The 20,072-nt window shown below is 37.8% G+C and overlaps 4 protein-coding genes across 5 annotated transcripts; 3 read left to right on the top strand and 1 right to left on the bottom strand.

Moving 5' to 3' along the window:
* The first annotated feature begins 251 nt into the window (after window positions 1-251).
* zgc:153292 (uncharacterized protein LOC100003014 homolog) lies at window positions 252-6,841 on the top strand. Of its 2 annotated transcripts, none has more exons than XM_042505164.1 (12): window positions 252-385; window positions 804-1,005; window positions 1,179-1,211; window positions 2,075-2,193; window positions 3,440-3,551; window positions 3,770-3,802; window positions 3,906-3,938; window positions 4,054-4,287; window positions 5,125-5,228; window positions 5,526-5,691; window positions 5,786-5,848; window positions 6,058-6,841. In XM_042505164.1, exons 1-11 carry the CDS (start codon window positions 321-323, stop codon window positions 5,828-5,830), a joined length of 1,146 nt encoding a protein of 381 aa, XP_042361098.1. In that variant the 5' UTR covers window positions 252-320; the 3' UTR covers window positions 5,831-5,848; window positions 6,058-6,841. The 2 variants fall into 2 exon arrangements, with proteins under 2 accessions (XP_042361098.1, XP_042361097.1); XM_042505163.1 differs by having other exon boundaries at window positions 2,075-2,211.
* A 1,667-nt stretch (window positions 6,842-8,508) lies between these two features.
* elob (elongin B) lies at window positions 8,509-14,319 on the top strand. The gene is made up of 4 exons (XM_042505117.1): window positions 8,509-8,581; window positions 11,061-11,195; window positions 12,563-12,671; window positions 12,809-14,319. Exons 1-4 carry the CDS (start codon window positions 8,579-8,581, stop codon window positions 12,919-12,921), a joined length of 360 nt encoding a protein of 119 aa, XP_042361051.1. The 5' UTR covers window positions 8,509-8,578; the 3' UTR covers window positions 12,922-14,319.
* Window positions 14,320-14,673: 354 nt separating this feature from the next.
* Window positions 14,674-17,778, top strand: LOC121956743. The gene is made up of 3 exons (XM_042505115.1): window positions 14,674-15,456; window positions 16,279-16,510; window positions 17,015-17,778. The coding sequence occupies exons 1-3, from the start codon at window positions 15,148-15,150 to the stop codon at window positions 17,725-17,727; spliced, it is 1,254 nt and encodes a 417-aa protein (XP_042361049.1). The 5' UTR covers window positions 14,674-15,147; the 3' UTR covers window positions 17,728-17,778.
* Window positions 17,779-17,783: 5 nt separating this feature from the next.
* Window positions 17,784-19,850, bottom strand: si:dkey-66i24.7. The gene is made up of 2 exons (XM_042505116.1): window positions 19,639-19,850; window positions 17,784-19,334 (listed from the first exon to the last, which is right to left on the bottom strand). The coding sequence occupies exons 1-2, from the start codon at window positions 19,730-19,732 to the stop codon at window positions 18,730-18,732; spliced, it is 699 nt and encodes a 232-aa protein (XP_042361050.1). The 5' UTR covers window positions 19,733-19,850; the 3' UTR covers window positions 17,784-18,729.
* Window positions 19,851-20,072: the final 222 nt, after the last annotated feature.

Raw genomic sequence — 20,072 nt, 5'->3', positions numbered from 1 at the left:
AAGATTTTCAAGCGAAAATTAAGTATTTCCGCTTTTATCTGCAGTTGACAAATGCCATAATATATCAGCGCCAACAAGGTTTGAAACAATACAAGAAAAATAGACTTATATATACTACCGAATACTACACAATCATCAGCATTGCTTTTGCAGCGTGTTGTAACATCAAATTTTATCAAACACATCGTGAGGTTTTTATTTTGAAAATTTGGCCGGATAATGCAGTTGTATTATTGATCACTTGATTGGATGCGCAAGCAACTCCAGGGACTGACCATAACAGTTTGTTTTGTGGCAAATTGAACGAAATTGTGCTCTAAATGGGAAGATATACGTGTGCCTACAACTGCGAAAGCTCCAACGAGTCAGATATAAAGTATTTTAAGTGAGTATTTACGTTAAACAGCTGGCGCATGTGCGAAAAGTCAAGCTAGCTAACGTAAACATTGCATTAGCTACTTCTTGGTTTTGCTAGTTTTCCAAATCCGAAAGTTTTATCTAGACTAACTAGGGGTACGAATTCAAAAAGGGATACACGATTAGCCTGTCGTAAGTCAAGCGACTTTTTTTGATAATCGACCGAGCGTTTATAATATTTTTCCAGCTAAAAATACCAGCTATTTATTCGTTTCAGCTTCTCATCTTGCTTCTGGTTGGACTGTAGGCAGACATGCAGCTCGTTTTACTTAGAAGAAATTTTGCCAATGACAATGAATGGGGTAAAAGTTACTGACTTTTAGGTGGAGTACAGTGTTGTATTTCCTTCACACAGCAGGACTGTAATGAGTTGTGTGCTCCCGCAGGTTTCCTCTGTACAATCCGAGAAAACTGAAGAAATGGCTTACCAACATGAATTTGAAGGACTGGACCCCATCGCGCTTCTCTGTGCTGTGCAGCAATCACTTTGAGGATCAGTACATTGACAGAACAGGCAAATGTGTGAAACTCAAAGAAGATGCCGTTCCCACCATTTTTTCATCCCCTGGCAATGCACAGAAAAGAAAGGTCTGTATGTAGTTGTGAAGTGTCAGTGGACCAAGTAAAAATTATTAACAGTTGCATCATTGAGTAATTTTAGAAGAAGATATTAAAACCTTTTAAAAGGCCAGCAATTTCATCAAAAAAATTCATCTGTTTCTGACCTCATATGCAATACTGTCACTGTTCCCCTAATGTAGGCTTCCATCAAGCCAAGAAGTAAGAGAAACAAGGTGAGAGAATATTTTATTGACATTTACTAAAAAAAAAAAAAAAAGAAATAGAAAAATAGAAATACTTTATTGATCCCTGGGGGGAGGGGGGTTGTGGTTCGTTACAGTTGCTCTGATGCCAGCATACATAATTATAGTAAGTAGAAATAAGTACCAAAACGAGTATATAAATATATAAAAAAGAAAGTACATTAAGGGTAAACAATTAGCACAGTATGTAAATATTTAAAATAAAGTTTGTAAATATGCTGATTATGTAAGTGTGCAAAAATATAAATGTATAAAATAAATGAATAGACATTTTGCACTAATCTGTGAATATTTAAATCATAATATGGATAATGTGCTAAGTGTGTAGTGTGTTAAATATAAAACTGTGCCTTATGCTACAATAAAATGTACTGTATAAGACTTGTATGTAAGTTAAAAATATAAATATTTGTGTAAAGCTACAGCAATGAACAACAAGATATACATAAGCAAGAATAACAATAAGAATATATACAATATATATAATGTGTAATGTGTGAAATATAGTCTACATTCAAGAGTGGGAAGAATATTTCACATTTGAGTAAAGGCGCATGGGATTGCTGTAGTTGAAATAGAAATATTAAACGAAATATTGCAGTGAAGACAATTAGTTGTCATTTTAGCAATTTAGTTGTCATTTTAGCAAGCATGTGGGTTCTTTCTCTCTTTAAACTTGTAAAACTCTGTTTGCTCAGATGGAGCTGTCTTAGATTGGGGCTAAAAATCAAGGCTATTAACATAAGTGCCATAATTGCTAAAAAAATAAATAAATAAATAAATAAATAACACAGTGTGTGTGTGTATTTTGTTTTTCTTTATTGTGAACCCAGCCACCCGATGTTAAAGCCTCAGAGTCGAGTCCAGCTCAGGCCTCAACAACCACTACTGCCCCTGCAAAGAGAAGAGTCCAGAACAAAGAGTCCAGCCAGACAGAGGAGGAGCCTGCTGGGTATGTTACTGTAAACAGGTGCATTTCTTTACCCACCATTGTTGCTTTGCTACCTCTCTCCAGTTCTGTGTTCCTCACACTGTTGGCATAAAGTTTGTCTGTAATGTCGTACAGAGCTGGCCTCTTTTGGAAAATGCCGATTTCTCTCTGGATTATTGTCATGGAGTTACTCAGGGAGTTTTGGCAGGTGATCTGAAAGCAAGCTTTTTACTCACACTCCTCTCATGATCTCGCCGTTTTCTTAAATTGAACAGTCCGAACTTTTTCTAATATGTGGATGTAGATACTTAAATCTACAGTCAACTCAGTTTCAGTGCACAATTCTGATGTCACTCTGCTGGTGATTATATAATGTTTGCTGTGGAATGGTTTATAATTTAAAAAAGATGTGCTTAGAAATAATTTTGTACCTGTAATCTTAATGTTTAAAGTCTGAAATTTTCAGTCTGAACATGTAGACTTTTGCCTCTAAACTGTGTTATGAAAGTTTGTGTAAATTTCAGTTAAGTGGCTGCAAGCTTAATGTTATGGAGAGGTTTTGTACACAAAACTCTGCAAACAAAACAGATTTCCAAGAAAGAGAGGGTATTTACCCTAACCGGTTTCTTTAGAGCTGTTACAGGAAGACACTTAGCCACAAGCCAAAATTGATTTTATTTTTTTTATTTTTTCATTTCTTGCATTTGTGTGTTTGCCTGCATTAGAGAAAATTTGTAAATTAGGATTGCAAATTATGATTATTTTCATTATAAATTAATCTGGACATTATTCATCTGACTTATTGTTTTGTCTATCAAATGTCAGAAAGTAGTTTTGTATATGCCCTTTATAATTTCCTGGAGTTCAAGATAACACCTTTAAGTATATTCAGTTTAATGTCATGTAAGACAAAGAAAAGCAGCAAATTCTCATATTTTAGAATATGTACAGAAACAAGAGATTATTGGTTAATCAAATGATTGTTTTAGGTCTAGAATTTACCAGAATTCACCATTTACCAGAACCCTGGTGATCTGTTTGATCTTTACACATTCATATTGTAACTTAGTTGGGATGCTCTACAACAAGTATATTAGAGGTTCAGTGACACAGAATTAATGAATGCATTCTTTTAATAGTCTGCGTCAGAAACTGTGAGCATGTAACACAGCAGTTTCAGTTTGAACCTAACTACCTGTATGAAGTGATTTGTAAGTTTGGATTGTTGCCCCTTTAACATGTTGACCTTTTCTGGTTTAATGTTCAGAGACAAAGACCCAAAAAAGTCAAATGACAAATGGAGGATTATCGTAGATGAAGGGCTGATGAAGATAGAGTCATTTCCACATTTCTTCCATGGAGATTATTGCGTACCACGGGTAAGTGATATTAGAAATATGTATCATTCCTAGTCAATGTTATGATAACATAGTGATATCTTTATTTTTGTTCATTATTTATCATAAATTATGGCAATAATATTGGTAATATATAAGGCTTTTGTTGATCAATGTTAACATTCATCATTACAGTTTTTATCAAATACTGTTGCTTAACATTCATATCTAATTTTGTAATATTTAACACACACCAACAGGATATTCAGTGGGCTCCTGATGATAATTTTAATGTAAGTTGTCCTCATGATTTTAAGATACAATATTTTTTCTTTCATATTCTGATTCCTACATTATCAAGTATTTTAATCAAGTGTTCATCTGTAATGTTCACAGACAGAATGTGAAGATCCTGAAAAGGTGATAGAGGTAAGTTACAACATTATTACCTGAGTGCAATGCAACATCAAATGCAAGCTAAAGTGACCGGGATTCTTACCGCAGTCACATTATGTTTCCCGATGATGTGATATCGTGATGACAGGTGAAAGAGCCGTGGCAGTGGCTTGGTCTGGATGTCCGAGGACCGCTGCCCCAAACACTGAATGGACACAAATACATTTTGACTGTGACAGACTACTACTCCAAGTGGGTGGAAGCTATGCCTATGCAGTCGTGCTTCCCTTCATATGTGGCAAAGCACATCACGGACATCATAGCTCATTTTGGATATCCGCTCAGAATCCTCTCCAGACTGCCTCATGACATAGTCCACAAAGTGAGTGTGTTACTCATTGACCCATTTTAATTGTTTTAGAATGTGTAAGTTATTGTAATTACCTATTTTTTGCTTAAAAATAGCTCTGATGTCAGCATCCAAGTTGTAATCCAACATATCCATATCCCACTTGTCAGAAGTTCCTGTGAAGCAAACAAAGATGCGCCACAACAACTGTGGTCTGTCATTGAAGGTTCTATTAAAAATTGTATGCATATGGTGGAATATTATCCATACACAGTATTTATAGCCCTCATAAGAATCTGCAAATCTGTTGTTCTGTGCTGACATGAACACTCGCAGGTTGTGAATACAGAAATCCTTTCTTTCTTTATATTCTCAAAGATTTCTTTTTGGCATTTTTCCTTTATTTGATCCGACAGTGTAAGCATGAGAGGGGCAGAGAGAGGGGATGACATGCAGCGAAATGCCACAGGCTGAAAGCAAACCGGCAGACGCTGCTTACAATCTTTTTCCATCTATCCCCTTCGATGTGAATGCAACATAAGATTTGTTGTTGTTGAATGCTGCTAAAATAATTGCAAAAATAATATTGTCTTAGTTAAAATGACCATGTGCTTGGATTTGACTGTCCGGCACAACAGTAGACACCAATGTAGCGTAAAACATGGATGGACATAAACCCCAGGGACAAGTTTCATCTTATCAGAAAGGCTGAAGAAGTAACTTTTTTACTTGGTAACAAATGCTTGAAAAGAATCAGGTGGGACTTTAGTTCACCACATATTTTGTTTCATAATATTGTTATTATTGGTTTATTACCATATCCTAAACACCCAGTGTCTTACATGCTATGTGAATGTATCTCCATGTTAGATCAACAGAGAGCTGAAAGATCAGCTGAAGGTCACCGTCGCTCTTGTCATCTATCATCAACAGACTGGCACTGTAGATTTGGTCACACAGCAGATAATCGACAGGTCTGTACAATAATCCAGTCAATGTCCTCTCATAATAATACATCTGCTTTGCATTGATGCATCTCCCAGCTTCAAATTGATGTGATTTTGGCCAATTAGTCAAAGAAGGTAGTATAAAAAATATAGTATAATAGGGCGTGGGCACAGAGGTCAAGTGCTTGCACAAAACTGATATTGTAACTCTTCTCCACAATGCTTTAATGTATCATGTATTTTTTTCCTTTTGAACTGATAAATGCATTAAAAAACTGTAACTGAAATATCTCTTATTGTGTCTACATGTTTTCTCCCCAACAGGATGGTTAGTGATCTAATAGAGGAGCATGCACCTGACTGGGACGTCTACCTCCCTGCCAAAGTTTTCAGTCTGTGTTTCAAAGAGCATTCAAAGACTAAGGAAAGGCCCTTTTCAGTGCTCTGCTGTACGGGACTGGAGCCCGTCAAATCCCCCAGAGGACTGAGTGTAAGTGTAGATTTTGAACATTTCAGTTTTTCTGAGGTTTTGTTTTGTGTGTATTGTAAAATGACTTTTATGTCCCTGCCTCTCTTTTCTGCAGTACACTTATTCCAAGATCCGAGAGAGTGCTTTCGTCGTTAGATAGAAACTCAAAGTTTTGTTGGTGAGTTGAATATATTTTACGTTATTGTGTGTGTGAGTACATCTTACTTTTATTGTATTCTTCTTCCGTGGTCATGGAATTTATGATCAAGTCAGAGAGAAAGAGTGTAATCTGAAAACAACCTGATAGAAGTTTGAGAATATCAGGGGAATTTCTACCAATAAGTCACTTAAATGTACAGTTTTTCTCACTCTCTTATTATTTTTCAGGTCAGTTGATGTGGAAGAGAAACTGGGCCTGGTTTCTTTGACCAAACCAGGGGGGGAGGGTATTGTTTGGTTCTGAGGGAACTTTGATTTTTGAGGATTGTCATGGAAAAGTGCTGGAATTCTCTTTTACTTCATGGACATAGAAGGAATGTTGTAACCCTGATAGTTTGACGAGGATGAGGACTTGTCCACTGGACAGGTAATGCCAATACCTGCAGATTTCTACAGCATATCCCATTCTTCCAGTGACTCAATTTCATTTTCAACCTTTGTTGGCCCACCAGTTCAGTACAGTATTATTATTATTATTATTATTATTTTTTTTCTAATTTAATATGTCTTAAAATACTAAAGACCATGACTGAGAGTGCAGTTCGGCACCAGAAGGAAAGTCAAACTAAATACAGGTCTCTATATGTTCAAGTCATGACCAGAAGTTTAGAACAGTGATGTTAGTTTGGGCTTGAGCCATATGAGTCCCATTGATATAAGTTTAAGTTTTACATTGGGATCTGTTTGCATTTTGTAAATTGTACAGAGTTATATTTTCCAAGAAAAAAAAGGCAGCTGTGCATTAATTGGTGTTGTTTGATGCATGCAGAATGTAAACCATGTAAATAAATTTGCTTTGAATAATAATTGTTTTGGTTATACATGCAGTATGCAAATTAGACAAAAAATTCAGCAGTACATATTGACGGAACCACGACTTGTTTTCAACTGTTTTGATATGTGTTCCCAAGTTAGTATTTACGAATGATCGTTGAGCACATGCAGTATAGGGCATCCGCAAAAGAAGAATCAAATCTGTTATGCCTGAGTTGCACCTACAGCAGCAACTTCAAATGATGCCAAGACAAGTTGGAGATTACAGATTACAGTGTTACGGTTATAAAACAAAACTTTAATAAAAAAAGAACTATAAATGATATGGTAAGTGTGTAGGTATCTACATTTTTGGTGCTTTTACCTTTTTTGTATCGTGTTGGGCTTTTTTATTTTTTTTATAGTGACCAGATAATAAAGCCACAAAGTCACACATACATCACAAGAAGAAAAACAAATCCTGGTTTCACAGCTTGTGACATGTCGCTTGACCTGTTTTTCTCAGCTGCTGTCAGTTCAGCTGTCCCACACAGTGTGGTGAGCAGATGACAGCTGCTATCAGGCTGAGAGGAAGTAAGTCCTCCCACATAAAAGAACCAACAAGTGAAAAGAAAACACCTGTTTATTTTAGCAGGGAGGGAGATGTGATAAAAGTTTAGAAGTGATCTGAAGATTAAACTCTGTTCAGTGTAGTTAAATAGGTTTTGATCTTATAAAGCTATTATTCAAAGGGAGAAATTAAGCTCCATGCAACTTTACTTTGGGCTTGCAACAGAAGGCGATTTTCACGATACGATATCCGTCTCTGAAAATATCTCAGTTTCTTGGTATCATATTATTACACTATTATCATTATTATTAATAACAACGATCCTCAAAGGAATTAAAACAGACTTTTTTGGTTGAACAATTCTATATTTTAATTGCAACTTGAAACCATTTTTATAGAAGTGTTTGTATCTGGTTAGGAGGAAAGGAGATGGCTTTGTTTCCCTTTTTCTTTTATACAGTTGATAAGCAGATGTACAGTGTGATTGGTCAATTTTTCTATCACAGTATACCTTGAAACCAGCATACTGCTGCAACACTACTATATGGAAACAATGACTTATTCTCATAATGACAGAGTGGATTTACAAGAGTCCAATCATAGAAATTCTTACAATATGTTTTTGTGAACACTGTTATACATCAGACGTTAGGACATCGTATACACATATATAACCCTGATAGTGGCAAGAATACCAAGAAGAGAGACAGTGCACTGATAGACTTGTGTCTCTTACAAAAGAACAATAGCTATAGGATGGAAAGATGTGAACAAACCAAGTATAAAGCTACATCATAAGGATTTATCAACAAAAGGAAAACTGGCAGTTTCTGAAACTATCCTGGGGGAGCTTCAAGGACTCTTTTTTTAAACAAAATGTTGATAGATATTTAAAAAAAAAAATAGAAATGGGAGTGGGGTTGGGACAGCTGGAATTAAGAAAATAAAAGTGTTGTAGACCAAGTAATCTTTAACATTTCTGTACATTGTAATTACTGTGACATCTGTTTTTAACCTCTGTTTTAATAATGTTTTTTTTGTTGTGATTTGTTTTTGGCTTGCACTTTCATTTTATGGTATACCATATTTGCTGCCAATACTATTTTAGTTATATGTAACATCTGTTGTAATTGAATCCCCTCCCTATAATATTGTTTAGAAGAATCCAGTAACACTACAGTTGGTTGTTAATAATAATCAGAATATTACCTGCCATAATAATTTGCAATTAAAAGAATAAAAAAAGGTGCCTGTAGCACCGCCTGCTGGTTGATTTGGGGGTTGCAGGTGTCTGATGCTGCTGTGATCTCACAGTTGTCGCTGTGCAGTGGAGGCGTTTTTTCTGCGTGCAACCAACCGCAAGAAATGGTGAGTGAGGAAAACAGATACAGCTCAAAATGCAGTGGCCTGTTGACTAGTCAGAGCTTACTCTAATTAATCGTAAAGGCATTATCTAGGTAATTAAATGTATGCTGTCAGGAGCTGAACAAATCTCGTCACAAAAATCGATCATCCAAAAGCTGATGCCTTTGTTTAGCTAACCCCGGCTAATGTCGGTTAGCTTCCTGACGTTGGTTAACGTCAACATTGTAGCTCAAGCTTGCTGGACATTGCTTTATACAACTCGAAACCTTTGTAAGGTTAACAGAGGAGGGTCCAGTTGAAAGTGCATACACATTAACATCGTTTTGGATAAGTGACAGCTCAACCTACAAACTTTGCTTTTGATGAAATGGCTAGTTAGCCGCAACGAGGCTAACTAGCTAAAGTTGTCAGCTCGGCTAGCGGTGTCAGCTATGACATACCAGATTTTTTTTTAAAAACTTGGTGTTAACAGTTAATCGTCGCTTGTTAGGCAGCGAAAAGTTTGTTGGGTAAGTGGTACTTTGGGAGAGGAGGGACGATTTCCAGAATCAGTTTATGAGGAAGCTACTCCGGCTAACAGTTGGTTGAACGAGTAGCCACAGCTAGGCTAGCCAGCAGCTGCCGCACCGTGTGTCCTCAAACGCCTTGATAGAAATTGTCGTGACGTTATGGAGTAGAGGTGTTTGTTTTTATGTGAATCTTACCTGTTTATAAACCAGTGAACTTACCAAACCACTGTCACTTTGAGCTTTACCACCACTGCTACCACACAGCTTAATCCTGTGGTTATATCCTGACTAATACAGGCATATGAAGAACATAAACAAGAAGCAATCTGATACACCATTTGCGTTAGTTTTGGAGAGCAGTGGTCAACACTGTACCTTTAGTTTCAAAGTTTGTCTTTACTTCATCTAAATCTTTCAGTACCTCCTTGTTTACGTCATGAGATATTCAAATGCATCAGTACTTTGTGTCAGGGCTTTTCCTGGTTCCTGTTGTGGTATTGTTCACTATACTGTGGGGGATAAAATCAAAACCCACCCACAATGAGTTTCATAATACCCCTATGCTTTTGCTTCAGTTGTTTAATATTTGTAAATGCAGTGGTGGAATGTAACTTGGTACATTAACTTAAAAAATGTGAGGTACTTGTACATTACTTGAGTATTTGACATCCTTGCTACTTTATACGTCTACTGTACTACATGTCAGGTATAAACATTTTACTTTTTACTCCACTACAATTATCTGAAAGCTTTAATTACTTTACAGATCACAATTTTCATACTCTTTCTGTCCTGTGAAAACCATGTATCTTCAGATGCGTTGAATGTTTGTGATAAACTGAAGGATGATGCATTGAGAACATTTAGCTACTTTTTAAGCTAAGCAAACTATATAAAAATCCTTTCAAGAGCACATGTCCTGTGGACAGCACTGTCAGTCCTTCTAACTTAATACAGGTGATGGCAGGAAACATCAGATTGATTGCAAATAAGTAAATTGACCACACACAAGAAGGCTGAATTGCTTCCTCTTTTTATTGAGTCTTCGTTTTGCATGTTGAAAAGCACCATGCAAAATGCATCGTTTGCAACATTTCAAATGAAGACTAAATAAAAAGTAGAAGCTATCATCCCTCTTGTGTGCAGTGAATGTAATTTCCATTTAAAAACACTGTCATATTAGCTGGAAAATGTTTTATCTTAAAGCTGTAAACAGGGCTGTTTCTCTGACACCATGAAAAGTTGACTTTTGAGAGACACATGGTTTTCGCAGGACAGCCACGCAAATTAACACATGATGATCTTATAGACTATGATGCCTTGCCATAGATTAAAATGCAACATACACAGTTATGCAGCAGTAATATTAAAATATCAGATATAATTATTAAAACACTGAAAGGGACAATTTTACTGCACAATGAGTACTTTTACTTTTTATACTCAAAGCACATTATCTGATAATGTTTACATACTTCAACTGAAGTATAGTTTGAAGGCAGAACTTTTACTTGTAGTGGAGTGTTTTCACAGTATGGTATTTGTACTTTTACCTAAGTAAAGGATCTGAATACTTCTTTCACCACCATGCAAAAATAAATAAAGCTTCTATCTGCTGATGGCAACAGACACTTTTTGGAGGTTTTACCATAGGGACGACCAGTAATGGGTAGATTATGAAATACTTGTCTTTTCGCCAGAATGAGCTTTATTCCTGAGTGGGGCTTTCGGATTTGAATTAAACAAGGGGATTGTATTACAGATCCAGCTTTTTCTAACTTAAGTCTCAGTTGTTTTTTTTATCTTTGGAAGAAGCTGATGAAAACATGAATGAGTTGTTTCAGGGTGAAATGCGCCTCCAGAGATTTGCAACATTTATACGGTCAACAATGAAGTTTTTCTGAGGTGAATATTCTTGGGAGTCATTGGTGTCCCATTTCCACTCTTTTCTCTGTCACTTGATCTCACTTCAGGATGTGTTTCTAATGATCCGACGTCACAAGACGACCATCTTCACAGATGCCAAAGAGTCTACCACAGTCTATGAACTGAAGCGCATTGTGGAAGGCATTTTAAAGAGGCCACCTGAAGATCAGAGGCTTTATAAGGTAAATTACATGGAACTGCCTTCAGATGAGAAATTCCTCTGTTCGAACAGTTGCTTGAGAATGTGCTAATGCAGTTATTTTTTTAGATTACAACGACAGTTTAACTGATAAATTGGCAAAATTGTAATTATTCGTTACCCAAAACTTTGCACTTTTCCCTTCTTGGAGCTTACTGTAAGTTGCTTGTTAGTTTATTATCAGTTAGTGGATCATATACAAATGGGTAACAGCTTCCTGGTTTGTTGCTGGTGTTGCTCATATCCACCTGAGCTATGTTGAGAGCAACATTGGATTTCACATTCATGCTTTACCGCTGTCTGATTGAGGTGGGTGTAGTAGTGGGCATTATATATAGCAGTATATACCATTAAATGATATTAATTTATTTACAGTCTAAGAATTAGCTTTACTGTTTAGCATTCCAATGTTTAGTCAATACTTGATTTGCAGCTTTTCATTAGAAAATCATTGTTTCAGTCATTTTCAAGTTAAATTGCAACATTCTCTGGTTTCAGTTTCTTAAATATGAGGATTTGCTGCTTTTAGTTGTCTTATTTGACAGCATATTAAATACATTTAGACTTTAGACTTTTTGTCAAGCAACACAAGCAAAATGAGGTTTGTTTGAAAAACTAAATTAGTTTGAAAAACTAAATGGCTCATCTTTACTAATTTTTAAAAGTTATTTACTTGGCGTTTAATGGAAAAACATAATCTGCATATCAGTCTAGTCAGCCAAGTACCATTGGTGAGGTAGGTAGGTCCTCAATATCTCTGGTTGTATTGGACACATTTATACAATGTTACGAATCAATAGAGCAGGATTATTGTTTGGTAATATTGGATTTTAATATATTTTTCTTCATCAGTGTAATAAATTACATTGATTTGTTTGTTAATATTATGTCCTTAACATATTTCTCAATTGAGTTAATTTGATAGACATATATTTAGATGTACCGTAGCAACATAAAATCTCATGTTATTCATATCCCCCAATTGTTAAAAAAAGGGTTTTAAAAAAATGTTAGACAAATGCAAAGCTTGTGTTACTTTTTAACTATGTCAATTAATTTATCCAACAGTTGGAGGATTCTTCCAGCTTAAAACTTAACAGACACTGAATACAAACTTGCTGGCATAGAGAAACGCAAGTAGTTTTCACAGTGGAGAGCACTGTGTGAAAGTTACGAGTTCTCACCAGTTTCACTGCTCTGTCAACTTGGTCTCCAAAATCTCTTCAGATGCCCTGAACGCTGTCTTTTAAAAGGCAGATAATGTGCACAGTGTAACATTAAAAAATGAAAGAAATAGTGAACAACTGGCTCTTACACAACTTTTATCTTTTTAAAAAAAATTTTAACCAGGATGACGTGATGCTTAATGACGGTCAAACTCTTGGAAATTGTGGCTTTACAAATCAAACAGCCCGACCTCAGGCCCCAGCCACAGTGGGATTAGCTTTCCGTTTGAGCGGTAAGTAGTTCACCCTTTAATCAACCCTACTTAAGACCATCTTCAGTTAGTGTTGTAGTGGTGGCACTATCCATTCACTTGTTTTATTTTGAGCCTCGCTCTTTTCACTGTTGTCACTTTCTCTGTCGTCCTCTCAGATGATTCATTTGAGCAGCTGAGGGTCGAGCCTTTCTCCACTCCCCCAGAGCTTCCTGACGTCATGAAGCCCCAGGACTCGGGCAGCACAGCCAACGAGCAGGCTGTACAGTGAGGGAGGGTGCTGAGAAACGAGAGGGACGCACAGGGGGTCGGAGGGAGGTTGCACGGGGGGAGGGAGGGGTTTAATTTGGGGAAGCGATGCCTCCGTGGGTGAGTTTTACCTTGCCGACAACAGATCTTCAGCTGGGCATAAACAATTACAAACACGGATTCCCCTTGTTGTAAATGTGAGGGCGGGTGCTTCAAAGTGGTTCATTTGTCCTGAAATCGGTGAACGCATGCTCGATAAATTGATAATTTCACACAAGACCCTTCAGAGATACCTGACGGACTTGTCACGACACTGTCAGTCATCCATGGGATTGGTAACGGCTGAACGTAAAAAAAAAAAAAATGTACCTCGTATTTAATTAATTCTAGTCTTTATTTGGGGTAAGGTTATTGCTGCCTTACTTATGTTTTTTATTTTGCTGGCTTAAACGTGGGAGTTGACAAGGTGTGACATTTTTAAGCTTTTATGTTTGTGTGTTTCTTTATTAAACTATTACTAGGCTTTAACATGTTTTTGGCATTTGGCCTGGATATGTGTTGCGACAATAGCTAGGAGTTTGTGAATTTCTAAGTTACTATCTGTATTTCAAAAACTTTTGAACATTATGAATCTGAAATAAAATAGATTCACATGTTAGCAGGAGATCTGGCAAGATGAACATTTCTTGGTACTTAATCGATCAGAAGTTTTCATACTGTAGCTGCTCACAGAAGTTACTGAGACTGAGTGCACTCAGTCGTGGGTTTCTACAACACATGTAACGCTGGCGTGGACCTGGTGTTGAAAATGAAATGTCCGACAGGCAGAGCAGAAATTAAAAATTGAATTATGGTAATTACTGATTATTTTTTATCTTACTAACAAAGGTGAGGACTAACCAACTTTCCTCTCCAATGTTTGTTTGTAGCCAATGACATCTTGGAGATGTTGATGAGATCTTCTAAACTTGAATCAATGGGCTGCATTGTTTCTTGTAAACTGTCTATCAGTTAGTTTGTCATGTGATGAGTTATGAATCATGCCTGAGTCGTGGGCTGCACATTTGACTCTCCATTGTCCCAGAATTAATGCCCCTCTAGGTTTAGTTCATGCTGCAACTTGTGTTGTATTATACCCCATTAATACCTTAATGCACATTGTTTTCCTGAAATTAAACGTGAATTAAAAATCAACTCTTCTGCACATCAAAGAATTTAAATATAGCACTGGATCTTAGGATCTAGAGGACTACAATTTAAAAATGAAAACCCTCCATTAGTTACAACAGGAAAATATTCTGACCTGGGGGTGTTGAATGAAATTGTTGACATTAACATTTGCAAATTGAGGCTGTTAAACAGTGGGACATGATCAAAGTTGCACTTGTAACTGATTTAACATTAAAACAACTGTTTTTCACCCCTGTGCACTGTGGTGTTTTTGTACACGTTTCTAGTCAAAGGTAAATGTATTAATGTTTCATTATTTTGTGCACACTCAAAACTCAGTTGGAGGAATTCAGTTATTGATTATGCATTCTATTTTCGAACAGCAGCTGATTTCATATAGTGTTTAGTATTTTCTAAAAGTGTTTTTCCCACCCTATTTTAGTGATCACCAGGTCTCTTCTGTTGTGGAATTACTGTTATGCATACTCTTAATGTGATGGCCCACCAGCAGATGAAGACATGAAATGCAATGCTTTTCAATGTAAATAATATTTTCTTTCTGCAAATTAAGAAAAATTGCACATGTTCACTTTGTCAATCTCCATTGTCTGTCTATATAGATGATGTTGGCCGATACCAATATTTCATTTAAAGCCAATGCAGTATCTGCCAATACTGGCAGTGCCGAGATTATCCCTAATTATTATCAAGATATTGGATTCTTACATCTATGGGATTCGTTAATTTAATATTTTAGCTCTTCAGTTAATTTCGGCTCTTAAATTAATTTCTTTTAATGTGGAAACTGATCCTTGAGTTCATTACCATACGTTGAAAAACTTTTCAAAACTCCACTTCATAAACGCTGGCCCGACTCGTGCACGTTGTTTAATAAGTTCCAAACTTTCCGACAGCACGCGAAGGCAGCGTTACTAGCGTGCTAGCTTAGCATGCTGCTAGCACCGATAACTCGTCGTCCTTGTCCAAGAAACGACAAAGAACTTGGTCCGTGTTTACATTTATGATGGTATGATGACCTCTGGTCTAACACAGACTGAGAGAACATAGAGCTGAACAAATGGAGGTCAGTGAGCATGTTTTATCGGCGGGCAGAGCCGTGCTGGACATGGTGGAGCGGGAGTGGCAGCCTCTGTCTCCGGGCGAGCTGGAGCAGCGGCTGGACCAGGCGGTGGAGGAGCTCCTGGAGGCTGAGCTGTTAGCTAAACTTAAAGCTCAGCCTCCTCCGACTATATACGTGCAGTTACTGCAGAGTCAAGCTAATGTGCAGCCTCAGGTCGTACAGACCACAACATCCAGCAGTCCTCCGGAGGAAGAGACACCAGAGCCCCAAGAACCCCTGGGGACTGTGGACAGTGCTGCAGTCAAGGTAATTGGTCTGTCTTCAGTGATCTGATCTACTAACAAACCTGTTGCTGTTGTTAAAATAAGTTTATAATTTTGTCAAATCTGAGCTACAAACATTTTTCTTCCCTGATTGACTGGTGGGAAATACATGGCCCTCCCTCCACCATAAATAACCATATTTTACAGTTTCTGGCCATGATAAGTTGTATGATATTGGAGATTTTTAAAGAAAACATGCCTCTAATTTCTTTGATGTGTACAATTTAATTGTTTCTTATTAACGTTCCTCTTTTCCATGTATTAAAAAACCTTAAACATTACACCTGAACAGTAATTATGGTATTTTACATTATTCTCATTAAAAAGAAAGAAAGAAAAGAAAACATGCCTTTCAGACCTTCTTGCAGGTGTTGTGGGTATTTAAAAATATACAAAATAAATCTGAATGTCCCTTAGCCAAATAAAAAAACATAACTCCCTCCCCCAGTTCTTAATAAAAAAAAATCATTCAAAGTGCCTCACATACACCTGCACGTATACAGTAAATAAACATAATGAATATAACAAAATGAAACTAACATTTTTATAATAATAATGACAATAATTATACATTTTGTTTATAGAGCGCTTTTTTCTTTTATCCCACTTGAGGCCAAAATTTAACATTTTCTGCCTTTGCCCCTTTTTTTTTTATCAAGCTGCCCCTTGTTCTGAATAAATAATCCAACCGTGAAAGTAACTGATGTCTTTGAGATCATTATGGTCACACTGTGATTCAGTTACAATCAATTTTACCAGAATTACCTGTAAAATCTACTGACTGACTGTTTTTTTCTCTCGTCAGTACATCGCAGACCTGCTTCAAAACTCCAAGTCTAGGGCTCGAATGGCGGGACGGGCTCGCTTGTCTCTGTCCCACACTGTCCTATTGTCCCTCACTCTGCTCTCTGAGCGCGTCAGCTACCGCTCCGTGTCCCGCCGCTTCCACCTGGAGAAAGGAAACATCCACAGGATCTTCTTCTCTTTCTGTGAGCGTGTCAACACACTGGAGGAGAGGCTCATCAGATGGCCAGTCGGTGGGTTGACTTAAATGTTGTTTGTGGGGTCGACCAATACTGATAACTAGTACTTAATGAGAACGATAATCAATATTTGGAACTGACATGCATTTACAATAACAATAATAAAATATTTCTGTTGAAAGTTAGAATTTGGAGTATAATAAACTCAACACAAACCTTTGTTTAAATGCCTTCAGAAAATGTTCAATCAAAATTGAAACTTGCAACATCATATTCAGCAAGTTCCCAGCAACTTTTTTTCTAAAGTCCCCTAAATATTCAAATAAAAACTGTAATTCCACACTTTTTCATTAATTAATTTTATCTGCTATCATTAAAATAAAACACTGATACAGATAATCAGCAAAATGCCTAGTACCGGCTCAAAAAATCAGCTAAGCCGATAATCTGTCGACCCCTTTTGGTGAGGTATGATAAGCGCAATGTTGTCAATGATCTAAGTGTAAAAAAACAGGATTGAAAATGATAATGGTGGGGTTTTTCCTCTCTATTTTCCAGGCACAGAGGCTTTAGAGGCCCTTTTCCCACTTTGCAGTCCAGAGAAGGAGCAGGAGCGGCAGCCAGGTGTCCCTCGGGTCCTGGGAGTGTTGGGACACACCCGCATCCCTATCCGTCTGCCTATAGGGAAACACGATGTGGAGAGCACAGTGCCTGAGGTTAAGAGGATGAAGAAGGAGGCCCATCCCGACTCCTGGCTAAACCTGCAGCTCATATGCGACCGCAAGGGCCGTTTCCTAGACTGCAGAATCAGTAAAGGATCAGACGTGGACAGAGGCGTTGCTCTGAGGGACAAACTTAAACAGCATCTGGAGCTGTTGCCCTCTGACGCCTGCCTTGTTGCCAGATCCGGCTACCCGCTCACTGCACATATTTTAATTCCATACTCAGAAAGTCACGGACCAAGAGAGGAGCTCTTCAACAAGACGTTGGAGGAGCATTTTCATATTCTGGATCAGGCTGTTGCCAACCTGAGAGCCAGATTTCAAAGGCTTAGGTACCTCGATATTGGAAACTATGATCGCGCCAGAGCTGTCGTGCTGACTGCCTGTGTGTTGCACAATGTGTTTTTGGACTTGGGACAAGTGGTTCAAGGACATGTTGAGAAAGAGGAAGACATAACCCAAGAGGGGGAGGTAGATGATGAGGGTTTACAGAGACGTGATGCTATCTCAGATTTATTGTTTAAAAACGTTATCTCTGGTAGCACATGACGTAATAGTGACTTTTGGGAAACTTTCGTTCATAGATGCACATGAACAGTGTTCTTATATAAAGGTTTATTTTTACAGAATACTTGCTGTCAGAGACTGTCTGCGCTAATAATCTCACTACAAACATTAGAAAACAGGGATATGTTCGGTTTTAAAACATGAACTTTGTGTGAACCAACAGTTTTTGACAGTAAATCTTGGTAATCCATAGTTATGACTGTGGTTTAGCTAAATAGAGATGACAGATGATGATACTGAACAAAGAGTTTGCATTTTTCCAGAACAGTTCATCTTGTTTTACATTTTACAAATAAAAATAAAAATGCAATCACACAAAATACCCTGACTGTACATAGTAAAGCTGTTCATACTGCCTGATAATGTGTTTATTGTTAATACATTAATAGCGTGCGTGTGTTTGTGAATACTGTTACTGGATTAGGTTTGAAGTATTAGTCTGACTTCTCTTTGACAATGATAATAATCATTGCATGTCTGTTCACTAATGTAACTCGCATAAAAAAATAACATGCTCTACGCTTGCATAGGTTGTTGATGTTTGATATCAATAACTAGTACAGTGATGTTAGGCTGATTGTATTAATGTTATATGAGACTCATTTTTGTTTTTTACTCTCAAACATCAGCCAACTGTAATTCACTCTTCTCTTTTGCTATAGTGATAGTGAAGCGTGATCATTGGGGTATCAAGAGAAAAGGACAACTTTGAGGAGGCACGTACTCTGCTCGCAGTTTTAACAAAAGCTGGTTGGGGTATGAGATGTGTGTTTGTTTCGAAACTGCTATATTTGCTGTTTCAAACTCTACAGATTTCAGACTGGCCGAACTTTTCATAAAAGTCAGCAACAGTAAAAATGTTCCAACAAGACAAATCTAAAAATGTTTATAACAAAGAGACTCAAAACAGTTTTTCTCGTGCACTATCATTCAGATTTTTGGTAAGATCAAATGACACACATGGAAGTTCACGTCTCTTATGGCCTAATGTCCCTCCTTTGTCGTCTGTGTGCTGTTCTTCTGAGCCAGGCTGGAGATGGCCTGGGCCAGGTTGTTAATAGCTTCTATCTTCCTCTCCTCCAGGGCTTTCTGCTGGGCCCACATGTTCATCTTTCTCTCCTGCAGCTCCATGTACAGCTGCAGGACATCCTGTGGAGGCCGGGCGGTGCAGGGTGTAGCTGTCACAGGAGGTGTAGGGAGGATTGGGGTGAACCTCTTGCTGGCTATGGCCTTGCCCACTCTTGTCCCACTGAGCTTAGCCCTTCGCTGGGCTTCGATCTCCTCCCTGCTCTTACCCAGGACCTCGTGCATGGCCTTGAAGAACTCCCAGTGGACACTGGCCACCCCGAGCCTCTTGGCCCTCTCTGCGTTCTTCCTGTACGTGGCCAGCATGTTTCTCCACTTGAGGTCACACTCGTATGCTTTCACAGTGACATCAGTGACCTCTGACTCCCTAAGTTTGTCGTTCACTTTCTCTGCCACCATCTCCCACAGTTTCTTTTTTTTGCATACTGGCTGGTCAAAAGCCTGGTCCATTTCAAGTCTGGTGTTGACGAGGTGCCATGTAGCCTGCAGTGTCCATATAAATTCTAGTGAGGAAAAAAAGTGGGCCGTGTCATTGGTTGATAAATGATATGACCTTGCATTTAACTCCTCGCCTGTTTCTTTTAAAATATCTATTAATTTTATTTGACACAGTTTGTCTGATTAAAACACCTACTTCAGGACGTATAAATCTCTATAATGCAGCTGACATTAATTCTCGTTGATGAAAGTGACATTATTTGAGTCACCGTTTATGACTATAATCAGAGACTGCGCACTCATCAGGCCCTCCTCGCTTCTTGCGATGACTGGATGAAACCTGTTAAACTTTAGGATGCGTGTACTGACCTGCTTTGGTTTTATCGGTGTCCACACTGGACACGACCGTCTCTTTTCCTTCCACTTCAGTACTTTGTATCACAATTGTCTCGATGACCTCCATAATGCCAAAACATTTACAATAACGGTCAAAGCTGTTCTTTTTAATAACTATGTGTTTATATCGTGGAATTTAACAACATCTCAGAGGCACCGATGCGTTTTCTCACATCGAGCAAAACGATGATTATAACAACGTCACTCAGCATTTTGGGGCGTGTAGTCCTTTTTAGTTGATGCAAAACGGCTTTTAAGTTGGTTGGTGTACCATCTGAACTACAATCCCTAAACGCTGCGAAGTCTTCAATTCAAGCCCATCTTTATCATTGTCACGGGGAATGTAGTTTTTTCAGGGAGGAATGGCAAAAGGGGATTTCAAAGACAGTGAAATTCGAACTACAAGT

The sequence above is a fragment of the Plectropomus leopardus genome, chromosome 17, assembly GCF_008729295.1.
Source record: "Plectropomus leopardus isolate mb chromosome 17, YSFRI_Pleo_2.0, whole genome shotgun sequence".
NCBI lineage: Eukaryota > Metazoa > Chordata > Actinopteri > Perciformes > Serranidae > Plectropomus > Plectropomus leopardus.
Note: the sequence above shows the minus strand (reverse complement) of the source record. Positions and strands in the feature narration are given on the sequence as shown.